General features: G+C 41.0%; 1 protein-coding gene across 2 annotated transcripts in view; it reads right to left on the reverse strand.

The window, feature by feature from the left end:
• Positions 1 to 14089, reverse strand: part of smyd5 (SMYD family member 5) — a 97496-nt gene that overhangs the window by 57833 nt on the left and 25574 nt on the right. For both annotated transcript variants that reach the window (XM_051928483.1, XM_028801472.2), the window contains exons 5-7: positions 12964 to 13033; positions 6662 to 6766; positions 1416 to 1478 (exon numbers count right to left, since the gene is read on the reverse strand). In XM_051928483.1, coding sequence (XP_051784443.1) covers positions 1416 to 1478; positions 6662 to 6766; positions 12964 to 13033 — 238 coding nt within the window. The remainder of the gene's footprint in view (positions 1 to 1415; positions 1479 to 6661; positions 6767 to 12963; positions 13034 to 14089) is intronic.

Below are 14089 nucleotides of genomic sequence, written 5' to 3' on the forward strand. Positions count from 1 at the left end.
TGAGAAACTAGTAAAATAAACGATTTTAAGATGAAGTTTATGATGTTCTACTTTAATGACAAAATAAACTACGTGATTAAAGTGGAAATTTCGGGATTAAAGTTGACATTTCGTGCTTTTTTCCCCACTGTGTGCCTATTTTTTTTCTCTGTACCCTAATAAGCTTTCATATGACACTCAGACGGTCCGCTACGAGTCGCCTTTTCACGGCGACTTTGATATGTGACAACTTCTTTTTTATTTCGGGCACTGTGCGACTTTGTGAACTTGAGCTTTCGAGTTTCTCCGACACTATGTCACTCGATCAACTTTCTTTTGTTGATTATACCACTGTTTAAACCAACAAATAGTACGTTTTTCCTTTGCCTCCACTTGGTATTCGCTGAAATTCTTATATTTTCACCCGTGCTTTTCACAGGCTATTTATATAGATTTGCATATTCAAAGAGGCATAATTCTGGGAGGAGTTGGGGCAGGACAGAAGGCGCGTGCACGTGCGTTACTTTTCACGCTGATCGGGATTTATGTAGTGGAAGAACGTTAAAGTTTGCGTGTGCACAGATTCCTGCATCTGGATTTTTCTGTGCGTACGCACATTCCCGCTTTTGTGCTTACGCCATGTTATAGTGTGAGTTCTACGCACGCCGTTATACATGAGGCCCCTGATCTTAACCCAATTGAGCATGCATTTCGCTTGCTGAGGACTAAACTTCAGACAGAAAGGCCCACAAACAAACAGCAACTGAAAGCCACTGCAGTAAAGGCCTGGCAGAGCATTAAAAAGGAGGAAACCCAGCATCTGGTGATGTCCATGATTTTGCTGTCATTGCCAGGAAAGGGTTTTCAACCAAGTATTAGAAATAAACATTTTATTTCCAGTTATTTAATTTGTCCAATTACTTTTGAGCCCCTGAAATGAAAGGATTGTGTTAAAAAATGCTTTAGTTGCCTCACATTTTTATGCAATCGTTTTGTTCACCTCACTGAAATAAAGCTGAAAGTCTGCACTTCAACTGCATCTGAGTTGTTTCATTTAAAATTCATTGTGGTAATGTACAGAACCAAAATTAGAAAAAAGTTGTCTCTGTTCCAAATATTTATGGACCTAACTGTAAGCACAAGTGACCTGTATCTAACTGCAATGTGAACGTGTTTATGCATGAGCCATCTGTGTTACCAACAACAAAAACTTATTTGTGAGATGACTCGTGGTATTAAAACCAACAAAATGAACAAGAAAGTAGCCAGTAATGGAGGGATGGTACAGTTGTTACAGCTGTAGCACTCCTCCACTGTTGTTTTGCAACTGTGATATTTCTGGCTGACGATGGCAGTGCTCAGCCCAGGCAAAATAAAGACGCAAAAAAAATAAACACAACACACACATGAATTCCAATCTGACAAGTATCACTTACCCTGCTGAGGTGTTCATCATAAAGAACAGAAGTAAACAGTTGCCTCAGGACTCCGAGTTGCCCCTACAATCAAACCAGAAGGATGGTCAACAGCAGCTAAAGATGTTAACTGGGAAATAAAAAATATATTTTTTCTGTCATACAGGTTTTTACCAACTAAAGCTTAGATATAACAACAAAAATGGGAACTTGATAATCATGTTTTAAATTATTTCTTAATTTCAACCTACAACTTAAGAATCACCATATCTCGCCGTTCAGCAGAACTTTACAAAATAATCTCTGAAATCAAATCATGATAGTGATCAAAACTAAAAATGTCTTTTTTCCAGATTCTGATAATTCAATTTATTTTTGTAAGGCACTATTAACTGAGTTCAGGTTGATTGTATAGCCTATTAATATGAAAATTTCAACATATTCTAAAAATTCAATTAAAAAACCTTTATTAATTAAAATTAACTTTAGCCAACTGGGCCTATATCTATTCTGAAGTGCCAAAAATGTGTGAACATTAATCGACATACCAAAAGTAAAAGAGGATAAATGGGCTTTCAATACAAAGATTTTTTTTTTTTTTTGAAGACAAAAGAAATAATGCTCATGTTTACCAGTAACCAATTTTGTTTAAACATTAGTCTGACAACTGACATTGTATTAACATTGTTGAACTTTAATTAGTAAGTATTTTCTACAAAAACCAAAGACCCAGTTTATGGAGAGAAAAGACTTTGCTTTAGCTTGGGTGGTTTTGACTGTTGTTGCTGCAACCTGCACAGAACTAGAATTGACTTGCAGCTAGGACACTAGCTTACATTTACATTTACATCATTTAGCAGACGCTCTTATCCAGAGCGACTTACAACAGTGTAGGAAGCTGTAGGAAACATCCATTGTGCTTGGGTACAAGTTTGATTTCCCTTTGTATGGAATTTGAATGTGCCCCTTCTGTTTGCTTGAGCTTACTATCGGGACTCTATTTTTCTCACATGTGTTTAGTGACTGCAAAACAGCTAGCTTTGAAAAAAATAAGTGACTGATTTTATTTCATCAATAGATTATTTTTTTATCTATTTGTATAGAAGACCTATATGCCAATATTAATAGTAATTTATTTTGATTGTTCAGTGGTAGAATGGCTCTGAGGCTAGGGATCTGCACTGGCAATCAGAAGGCTGCCGGTTCCAATCCCGTAAAATGCCAAAAAAAGGGACTCTGCTCCGTTGGGCCCTTGAGCAAGGCCCTTAACTTGCAATTGCTAAGCGCTTTGAGTATTGAGAAAAGCGCTATATAAATGCAAAGAATTATTATTATTAATTGGAAAGGTTTTACAAAGCCACATTGACCAATAGCCTGTCTATCTCAGAATACATGTTTAATGTACAAGTAAATAAAATCTTTAAAAATCTGATTTGTTTATTCATTTAACAAGACAACCATAGCATAAAACAACAGCAGTAGCACAGAAACTAAAGTGATGCTGTTTTGTACTGACTGTATACAGTAGTAATAGTCAAATTGATTTGACAAAAAAGCCACACAATACATTCAAATTCTAATGTTTGCTGCAACAATGTCAGAACATAACCAATATACAACAACTATTAAAGATATTAATCAGAAAAATACTGCTAAATATTACAAACAACTTCCCATGGGCTCACCACCTATGGGAGGGGCCAAGGAGGTCGGGTGCAGTGTGAGTTGGGTGGTGGCCGAAGGTGGGGACCTTGGCGGTCCAATCCTCGGCTACAGAAGCTGGCTCTTGGGACATGGAATGTCACCCCTCTGAAGGGGAAGGAGCCCGAGCTAGTGCGCAAGGTCGAGAGGTTCCGGCTAGATACAGTCGGGCTCACCTCGACGCACAGCTTGGACTCTGGAACCAATCTCCTTGAGAGGGGCTGGACTCTCTACCACTCTGGAGTTGCCCCCGGTGAGAGGCGCCGAGCGGGTGTGGGCATACTTATTGCCCCCCGACTTGGAGCCTGCACATTGGGGTTTACCCCGGTGGACGAGAGGGTAGCCTCCCTCCGCCTTCGGGTGGGGGGACGGGTCCTAACTGTTGTTTGTGCGTATACGCCGAACAGCAGTTTGGAGTACCCACCCTTTTTGGAGTCCCTGGAGGGGGTGCTAGACGGCATACCTTATGGGGACTCCCTTGTACTGCTGGGAGACTTGAATGCTCACGTGGGTAATGACAGTGACACCTGGAAGGGTGTGATTGGGAGGAATGGCCCCCCCAATCTAAACCCGAGCGGTGTTTTGTTATTGGACTTCTGTGCTCGTCACGGATTGTCCATAACAAACACCATGTTCAAGCATAGGGGTGTTCATATGTGCACTTGGCACCAGGACACCCTAGGCCTCAGTTCGATGATCGACTTTGTGGTTGTGTCGTCGAACTTGCGGCCACATGTCTTGGACACTCGGGTGAAGAGAGGGGCGGAGCTGTCAACTGATCACCACCTGGTGGTGAGTTGGCTCCGATGGTGGGGGAGGATGCCGGTCAGGCCTGGTAGGCCCAAACGTGTTGTGAGGGTCTGCTGGGAACGTCTGGCAGAGCTCCGTGTCAGAAGTAGCTTCAACTCCCACCTCCGGCAGAACTTCGACCATGTCCCAACGGAGGTGGGGGACATTGAGTCTGAATGGGCCATGTTCCGTGCCTCTATTGTTGAGGCGGCTGACCGGAGCTGTGGCCGTAAGGTGGTCGGTGCCTGTCGTGGCGGCAATCCCCGAACCCGTTGGTGGACACCGGCAGTGAGGGATGCTGTCAAGCTGAAGAAGGAGTCCTACCGGTCCCTTTTGTCCTGTGGGACTCTGGAGGCAGCTAATAGGTACCGGCAGGCCAAGCGGAATGCAGCTTCGGTGGTTGCTGAGGCAAAAACTCGGGCATGGGAGGAGTTTGGGGAGGCCATGGAGAACGACTTTCAGACGGCTTCGAGGAGATTCTGGTCCACCGTCCGGCGTCTCAGGAGGGGGAAGCAGTGCAGTGTCAACACTGTATATGGTGGGGATGGTGCGCTGCTGACCTCGACTCGGGACTTTGTGGGTCGGTGGGGGGAGTACTTCGAAGACCTCCTCAATCCCACTAACATGCCTTCCAATGAGGAAGCAGAGCCTGGGGACTCGGAGGTGGGCTCCCCCATCTCTGGGACTGAGGTCACCGAGGTGGTCAGAAAACTCCTCGGTGGCAGGGCCCCGGGGGTGGATGAGATACGCCCAGAGTTCCTCAAGGCTCTGGATGTTGTAGGACTGTCTTGGTTGATACGTCTCTGCAACATCGCATGGACATCAGGGACAGTGCCTCTGGATTGGCAGACCGGGGTGGTGGTCCCCCTCTTTAAGAAAGGGGACCGGAGGGTGTGTTCCAACTACAGAGGGATCACACTCCTCAGCCTCCCTGGAAAAGTCTATTCCGGGGTTCTACAGAGGAGGGTCCGTCGGATAGTCGAACCTCGGATTCAGGAGGAACAGTGTGGTTTTCGTCCTGGTCGCGGAACAGTGGACCAGCTTTACACCCTTAGCAGAGTCATGGAGGGTGCATAGGAGTTCGCCCAACCAGTCTACATGTGTTTTGTGGACTTGGAAAAGGCGTTCGACCGTGTCCCTCGGGGAATCCTGTGGGGGGTGCTCCGGGAGTATGGGGTACCGGACCCCCTGATAAGGGCTGTTCAGTCCCTGTACAACCGGTGTCAGAGCTTGGTCCGCATTGCCGGCACTAAGTCGAACCCGTTTCCAGTGAGAGTTGGACTCCGCCAGGGCTGCCCTTTGTCACCGATTCTGTTCATAACTTTTATGGACAGAATTTCTAGGCGCAGCCAGGGTGTTGAGGGGTTCCGGTTTGGTGGAGTCAGGATTGGGTCACTGCTTTTTGCAGATGATGTTGTCCTGCTTGCTTCATCAGGCTGTGATCTTCAGCTCTCTCTGGATCGGTTCGCAGCCGAGTGTGAAGCGGCTGGGATGAGAATCAGCACCTCCAAATCCGAGACCATGGTCCTCAGCCGGAAAAGGCTGGACTGCCCTCTCAGGGTTGGTGACGAGATCCAGCCCCAAGTGGAGGAGTTCAAGTATCTCGGGGTCTTGTTCACGAGTGAGGGAAGAATGGAGCGTGAGATCGACAGGCGGATCGGTGAGGCGTCCGCAGTGATGCGGGCTCTGCATCGGTCTGTCGTGGTGAAAAAGGAGCTGAGCCGTAAGGCAAAGCTCTCAATTTACCAGTCGATCTATGTTCCTACCCTCACCTATGGTCATGAGCTATGGGTAGTGACCGAAAGAACGAGATTGCGAATACAAGCGGCTGAAATGAGTTTCCTCCGCAGGGTGTCTGGGCTCTCCCTTAAAGATAGGGTGAGAAGCTCAGTCATCTGGGAGGGGCTCAGAGTAGAGCCACTGCTCCTCCGCATCAAGAGGAGTCAGATGAGGTGGCTCGGGCATCTGATCAGGATGCCTCCTGGACGCCTCCCTGGTGAGGTGTTCCAGGCACGTCCAACCGGGAGGAGGCCCCGAGGAAGACCCAGGACACGCTGGAGGGACTATGTCTCCCGGCTGGCCTGGGAATGTCTCGGGATTCTCCCGGAAGAGCTAGAAGAAGTGGCCGGGGAGAGGGAAGTCTGGGCATCTCTGCTCAAGCTGCTGCCCCCGCGACCCGACCTCAGATAAGCGGAAGAGAATGGATGGATGGATGGATGGATGGATGGATGGATGGATGGATGGATATTACAAACAAGCCTCTACATTACTGAATTCAATAGTGACTGATACAATACCTAGGCCCTACTTTTTTATAGCTAAACATAAAATTGTCCTAAAATGACAAGTGAAGAATCAAAGTCTAAGTTGCAATTACTATAATCATTTCCTTTTTGAAACACTCCAGGTTCCAAGGTAATAACAATAAGGGGCAACAACATATTGAAAAATGTATTGAATTACAAAAATAAAATGAGTGAAACAGAGTGGTTTTCTTAACAACTACCTGAATACTGAGGATATGAATGACAATGCCATTCACTTTAACATACAGTCATATTTCAACTTAAGGAATAATATGCACTCATGAAGAAACAGTCATCTTAGAATGCCTTCAAGATTACATTTTAAATGACACTGACTGACAGGATATAGTGGAAAACTTCCTCTTTCATTTCTTCAAGTGCATCATAATGGTTGATAAACTAATTCTGATCTACAGCTGCTCAGTTTTATTGAGAATACAGCCTCTCTTAATTTTTGGCATATTTTCTTACCTGAAACTTTTCCCCAAGTAGCTTGTGTGCAATTTCCTCTTCCTCATTGGCAGTTCGACTACAGAACTGAGAAAAAAGATTCTGCCACAACACTTTGTCTCGGGCCTGAAAAACATAAACATCTCTGTTTAAAAAAAATATACACTGTATATATATACATATATATATATACATATACATATATATATATATACATATATATATACATACATATATATATATATATATACATATATATACATACATATATACACATACATATATATATATATATATATATATATATATATATATATATGTTTTTTTTTTTTATTTTATTTTATTTAAAAATAACAATTTACTAACTGACAAGGAATTCTGCAAAAACTGTCTGGCAAACTTTGAAAATAAACTGTTTCTGTGTTACACATTTCATAAATAGACTGAACAGTATCCATCCATCCATTTTCCAACCCGCTGAATCCGAACACAGGGTCACGGGGGTCTGCTGGAGCCAATCCCAGCAAACACAGGGCACAAGGCAGGAAACAATCCCGGGCAGGGCGCCAACCCACCGCAGGACACACACAAACACACCCACACACCAAGCACACACTAGGGCCAATTTAGAATCGCCAATCCACCTAACCTGCATGTCTTTGGAATGTGGGAGGAAACCGGAGCGCCCGGAGGAAACCCACACAGACACGGGGAGAACATGCAAACTCCACGCAGGGAGGACCCGGGAATCGAACCCAGGTCCCCAGATCTCCCAACTGCGAGGCAGCAGCGCTACCTACTGCGCCACCATGCCGCCCCTGAATAGTATTGTAAGGAAAAATAATTTTAATGCAAACAAAACAATATGTATTACCAGTTAATCAAATCAAGATGAATTCTAGCATATACCTGTAAATTCTAAAACGTGTCACACACACGCCTGGTCGCGGGTTGACAAAGTGTATAATATCTTTTCTGCCTCCTCTGCAGATCGCCAGAAGGAAAGACCACCTAAACTCCAACCAGGTTCCACTTCGTCTCCAGGCAAAACCCTCCAACTGTATTCACTTTCACCTGTTCCCTGTTGGATCCTCCTCTTCTTTCCCACAACCTATAAAATCTGCAATTTGATTTCCCAGTAGGTCCCGTTTTGGACACAGTCTTTTGAGACTACTCAGCAGTGTTTACAATATATGGGGTGGATACCCAAACCTTTGCCTTTTTTTTTTATTATTTAAACAAAGGATTTGGATAAGGTAAAATGAGACTAAAGGTATGTTGTACCATAAACCATAGACTTACTTTTAACTCAAATTTCCATATTCTCTTCAAATCCTGGAAAAATATGGGACTTTAAGGAACTAATCAACTGAATCACACCATACCACAGCCAAGACCTATTACATCTTTTAAAAAGTTCTACCCACGGTACCTGCTGAAGACAGAATAATTTAAAAATATTTGCTATTTCTAGCCCTATGTGCACTTTGAGCACCTTTCCTTTGTATTCACATGTGTCTGAGAGCTAATTTTCTTGCACTTGTACCCTTAAAACTTGCTTTTCAGACTCTGTCATTACTTTCTTGTGCCCTGTCTGGTTTAATACTTTCCAGGTGACCCTCTCAGAACCTTTACTCCTACTCATGCATCCCACACTCGCACCTCCTCTTTCGTCGCATCACCTAAGCAAAACTGACCAATCATACCAAAGCTAAACTGACCAATCAGACTGCTCTGAGGGACTAGACACACAGACCTTAGTGTTTTATTATATACTAGTCATTTAGCCTGTTACAATAACGGGCGCTAGAACAGTAGTGCATAAATATTAGTAGGAACAGTCTATATTAAATGGCAAGGGACTTTGACCTCATTCTTTTTGTTGGTCGTATTTTTCTTTCAGCCTTTCTTTTGTTGATGTTTACTTGCTGAGCTGACCGTTCTTCGTGGGCTGCCGCCGTGTATTGTGTGTCTTTAATTTTCTGTGACAGTAATACTGTCTTGTACGTCTGCTGGCTTGTACATCCGCTGGCTTGTACGTCCGTAATATACCTTTAATTTTCTCTGGCGGTAATACAGGCGTGCGCATCGGTAATATGCATTTAATCTCCTCTGACAGTAATACTGGCTTGTATGTGGCTGTAATATGCATCACTGTATTGTGTACCTTTAATTTCCTCTCGCAGTAATACTGGTTTGTATTTCCGTAAAATGCCTCTAACTTTCTCTGACAGTAATATCGCGCATCGCACCGTGTCCCGCGCATGTGCACTTCATCAGAAGACACACACACACACGGACACCTGGACGCACACAGGGATTTTATTAAAGAGGATTATTGATGTAGCCCCAACTTTACCCTGTCCAACTGCTTGTCTCTCATGTGATGTGGAAAATACATGTGAACAAATGAACTGTGGATTTTTCTGCCAGATTGGAAGTTTAATGGGGATTGGTAGGAAGTTTATTGAAATGATTAACACCTCTATTCCAAGCTGTTTTAACTAATTTGTATATCTCTCAAAAATGTAGTATTTACAAAAGCTGCTGAATCTCTTGGCATTAAATTGAAGAAAATTAGGCTTGATCACTACTATACATACATACTGCAAAAATTACTTATATAGTAATCCCTCCTCCATCGCGGGGGTTGCGTTCCAGAGCCACCCGCGAAATAGAAACCATATGTTTATATGGTTATTTTTATATTGTCATGCTTGGGTCACAGATTTGCGCAGAAACACAGGAGGTTGTAGAGAGACAGGAACGTTATTCAAACACTGCAAACAAACATTTGTCTCTTTTTCAAAAGTTTAAACTGTGCTCAATGACAAGACAGAGATGACAGTTCTGTCTCACAATTAAAAGAATGCAAACATATCTTCCTCTTCAAAGGAAACAGAGAGTAAAGCAAACAAATCAATAGGGCTGTTTGGCTTTAAGTATGCGAAGCACAGCCGGTACAAAGCTGTTGAAGGCGGCAGCTCACACCCCCTCCGTCAGGAGCAGGGAGAGAGAGAGAGAGAGAGAGAGAGAAAACAAAGTCAAAAATTAATACGTGCCCTTTGAGCTTTTAAGTATGCGAAGCACCGGCAGCATACTTAAAAGCTGCACACAGAAGGTAGCAATGTGAAGATAATCTTTCAGCATTTTTAGACGAGCGTCCGTATCGTCTAGGTGTGCGAACAGCCCCCTGCTCACACCCCTACGTCAGGATCACAGATAGTCAGCGCAAGAGAGAGAGAGAAAGAAAAGTAAGTTGGGTAGCTTCTCAGCCATCTGCCAATAGCGTCCCTTGTATGAAATCAACTGGGCAAACCAACTGAGGAAGCATGTACCAGAAATTAAAAGACCCACTGTCCGCAGAAATCCGCGAACCAGCAAAAAATCCGCGATATATATTTAAATATGCTTACATATAAAATCCGCGATAGAGTGAAGCCGCGAAAGGCAAAGCGCGATATAGCGAGGGATCACTGTATACCAATAACTATTCTGTTTTTCTTTCTTGGTAATTTTCTGCAGATCTCCCCCATATATTTAATTTTTGCTCATAATTACCTGTTATTAAAAAGTATTTTCCCGATTTTAATTTTGTCAGCACTTTGATTCTTCTCTCTCTTATCCTATCCAATACTGGCCTGAGATCAGATCCCTTCTACCCTTGGAAACAAAAATACTCTATAAAAAGCATTCAGCTTTGACATGGCTGGGAATGAGGAGGATCTTTACTGACTGCAAATCATTTTACAGGGTGTACACTAGCTTTCTATATTGGTTTACTACCAAACATAATTAGGTTACCCCATAGTCCCTTTTTTTTCCTTTCCAGAAATGGAAATCTTTTCCTTGGTCCTCTGACTTTTAAGCACTAAGGGGGTGGCAATGCACTGAGTGACACTTGGGTGGTTTGTACTAGTTTAGACTTGCATACTTCAATATAATTGCTTTGAATTAGTTAATGCTCTATTTCCCTTTTGCCCTGGGTTCATCAAGGTATTAAAATGCCTAAGTAATATTTTTGATGACTTAGAGAGCTCAGAATCTTCTTGTCACTGCAGTCAATGTGACTTCTCCATCCCATTATCAAATTTTTACTTTTCTCTGTATGCCCATTCAAAGCTAATTGCCATTTTGTATGCTGTTTACAGCCTATAAGCTTTTGCCATAACACTTAATATGTAAGCGTGCACCCCCCAACCCCTTCCACTATTCCTGAATATCATTTTTAAAAATACCTAACTTTTTAAAAAAATAAATAAAATAAAATAAAATAGAACCACTAACACGTTCAACATAAATCTGTACTTCATTTATTCTTTTCACTCTTCAAATGTTACACAACTGGCAACTAATGATATAGTGTAAAAATACAGCACAGGAGAAGACTGTAGTCACTTTAATTTAAACAAGTGTACAAAAGTCTGAGCATGCTGTCAGTTGCGTTATCACGCTCATAGGTTATGCGTGAGCATGCACATGTTTTAGTTATATACCTGGCACGCAGAAACACTGTACTTCCAGGAGTCTGCCACATTTGTTCGATTGTTTGGTGACTTTGTGTGCGTCCATTTGATGTAGCTTATACACTTTGTTGATTTTATTTGAAATATAACAATTTTTCTGCAAGTAATGTGTTGTACCGTGTTAGCCATTATGAGAAGTCAAGCAAAATGACAACTTACATCTTTGCCTGAAGAAGGGGCCCGAGTTGCCTCAAAAGCTTGCATATTGTAATCTTTTTAGTTGGCCAAAAAAAGCTGCCATTTTGCTTGACTTCTCAGTACAGTTTAATGTTTAAAACTGTATAAAGTACATTCAGAAATGTTATTTCTTTATTAATATATAAGAGCTTCTAGAAAACAGACTTGGCAATGGCTGTTTAAGTAGTGATTTGTTCAGGTCTGTACAGTGCTAACTTCTATTCAGGGTCTTTGTCAACAATGGCACGTCATAGCGCTCTGTTAATTTCTGCCGGCATCTGCTGATCTTTTTGGACATTACATGTTTTTAGCATTCTGTGGGCTTTTATTTTTGTGACAGTTATTTAATGTTATTGTAATTGTTCCGTTTTCCGAAACCACACACACACATTTATCTGCAAATAATATTTAGCTTCACAAAGCCATTCCAACGAATCCTTCCTTTGCAATGTTCAGCAGTTAATGGTGTTATTCTACATTAATTCTGGTCTGCTTCATCCGTTTTATCGGAGATTAGGCTTTGATGCCACATACACATCAGTTTGACGCACACACCATTTAACAACAAGACTTACTTTTACATTTGTATTTAATTTACTATACATCTTACTTTTTCATTTGTACTTAATATACCCTAGTGCTTTTATGTAAATGACTGAACAGTGCTAATAAAAAAAAAGCAAAGCAATAAAGATGAGGAGTAACTGAGAAAAAAGCAATATGGGGCATTCATATTTCACAAACTTAAAGATTGTCCTTCATTACTGAAAATGTAGTAACATTTTGCTCAAAAAACACAATTAAGTGCAACACAGCTATTTTGTGTTTCCCTGATTAAAATATGACAGTAAAATCTCAGCGTTTCTGGGTTTCAGATTACCACAGGGTACACAATATAATTAAACCTACTTAGCACATTTTATGTGAACATAAAAAAAATATTGTGAAGATTTCAGTAAAACAAAGTCTCTGAGATTTTATTAAATTGTACTTGTACCAAGAAAGTATTAGGAGGTACTTTACAATGAAAAACTTCTCTCAGCTCTTTCTGACAGTGTAGTTTGTGAAGGACCAAATGCCTACTTGCCCATTGGTTGCTTCCTCTTCAGGAAGCAGCTTGCTTTAGGAGCTGATAACCATCCCTATTTCTGTCTCATCTGATATTTCTATAAACTGTACATTCGTATATATTAATAATGAAGTTTCTATAAAAAAAGTCCAATCAACCAAGTAATTAACATATTACAAATATTTAAGACATTCAGTAAAGGAAAGTTCTTCACATTTAATGAGACATATAAATTCTACATTGAACACTGCTCCAGAATCTAAACAGAAGTAAAACATACTATAATACTCTGTAAACTGTTCACATTTATTAGACATTATTCATTCAAAATTGGTATTAAACGTGGTATTCAGTTTGCTTTGAAAATATATATTTTCCTGAAAACTGAAATTAACAAGAGTACAAAACTACATGAAATACAAATGATGTTTCACTACAAGTTTAATTACAACACTGAACAAAGCCTAAGAGAATAAAATGAACTAGCAGATAATGAGTAGAATAAGAAAGCCTCATATAAATACATACTTCATGAAAATTAGAGATAATACCTGTTTCACAGTGGCAACCATCTTAGCCATAAGCATGATACTGGCAGTTTCTGGGGGATAATGCATGTTTCTAAAAAGAGACAGACACCTTGAGTAAGAGGGAGTCCAATGGTAAATACACAAAAGTTAGAGATTCTGCATCGGATACTAAATCAAAATAAAGGAAAGGCTAAGACATCAAATTGGAAGGAGGGGTGAATGTTAATAAGTAAACACTTAACACTACAATTTAAGTATTATTATATAAAATGACATTGTCTATTTTGATATTTTTGCTAGAAATTGATTTGCAAAGTGAATGGAACATCCAGTGAAATGCATGCAACTTTAAAATAAGGGATTAATTTTTTCCCTTTAATTATAGTACAAACCAACCTTGAAACTACAGCATCTAGGGGGGACAAAAAGAAGAAAAAAAAAAAACAGAATAATGTTCAAACTAGGAGAATTAAACCCTGCTCCCTGAAGCTGTCAAGTAGATGTACTAATGACTGTGCTACAGAACTACAAACAAAAAATTATTACTTTGATACAGTGTTGTCTCAATACCAAAATTTCAAACTTCAATGTGATAGTAAGAAAAGAACTGCAATTCTTCAGAAAAGTAATGCACAGACCACTAACAAGCTTAGGAGTATGCATTAAAGCAAACTGTTCACAGTACAACAATCTAGACGAGAACAGGCCATTCAGCCCAACAAAGCTTGCCAGTCTTATCCACTTGTGTCTAGTTCTGAAATTCCCTAAAGTGTTACTGTTTACCACACTACTTGGTAGCATATTCCAAGATTCTATGGTTCTCTGTGTAAAGAAAAATTTCCTAATGTTAGTGCAAAATTTACCCTTAACAAGTTTCCAACTGTGTCTCCATGTTCTTGATGAACTAATTTTAAAATAACAATCCACAGTACTAATTCCTTTCATGATTTTAAACACTTAAATGTCACCTTTTAATCTTCTTTTGCTTAAACTGTATAGGTTCAGCTCTTTTAATCTTTCTTCATAATTCAATCCCTGTAGCTCTAGAATTAGCCCAGTCGCTCTCCTCTGAACATTTTCTAGCGTTGCTGTGTCCTTTTTGTAGCCTGGAGACCAAAAGTGCATACAGTACTCCAGAAGAGGGTTA

This window comes from Erpetoichthys calabaricus, chromosome 5 (genome assembly GCF_900747795.2).
Source record: "Erpetoichthys calabaricus chromosome 5, fErpCal1.3, whole genome shotgun sequence".
NCBI lineage: Eukaryota > Metazoa > Chordata > Cladistia > Polypteriformes > Polypteridae > Erpetoichthys > Erpetoichthys calabaricus.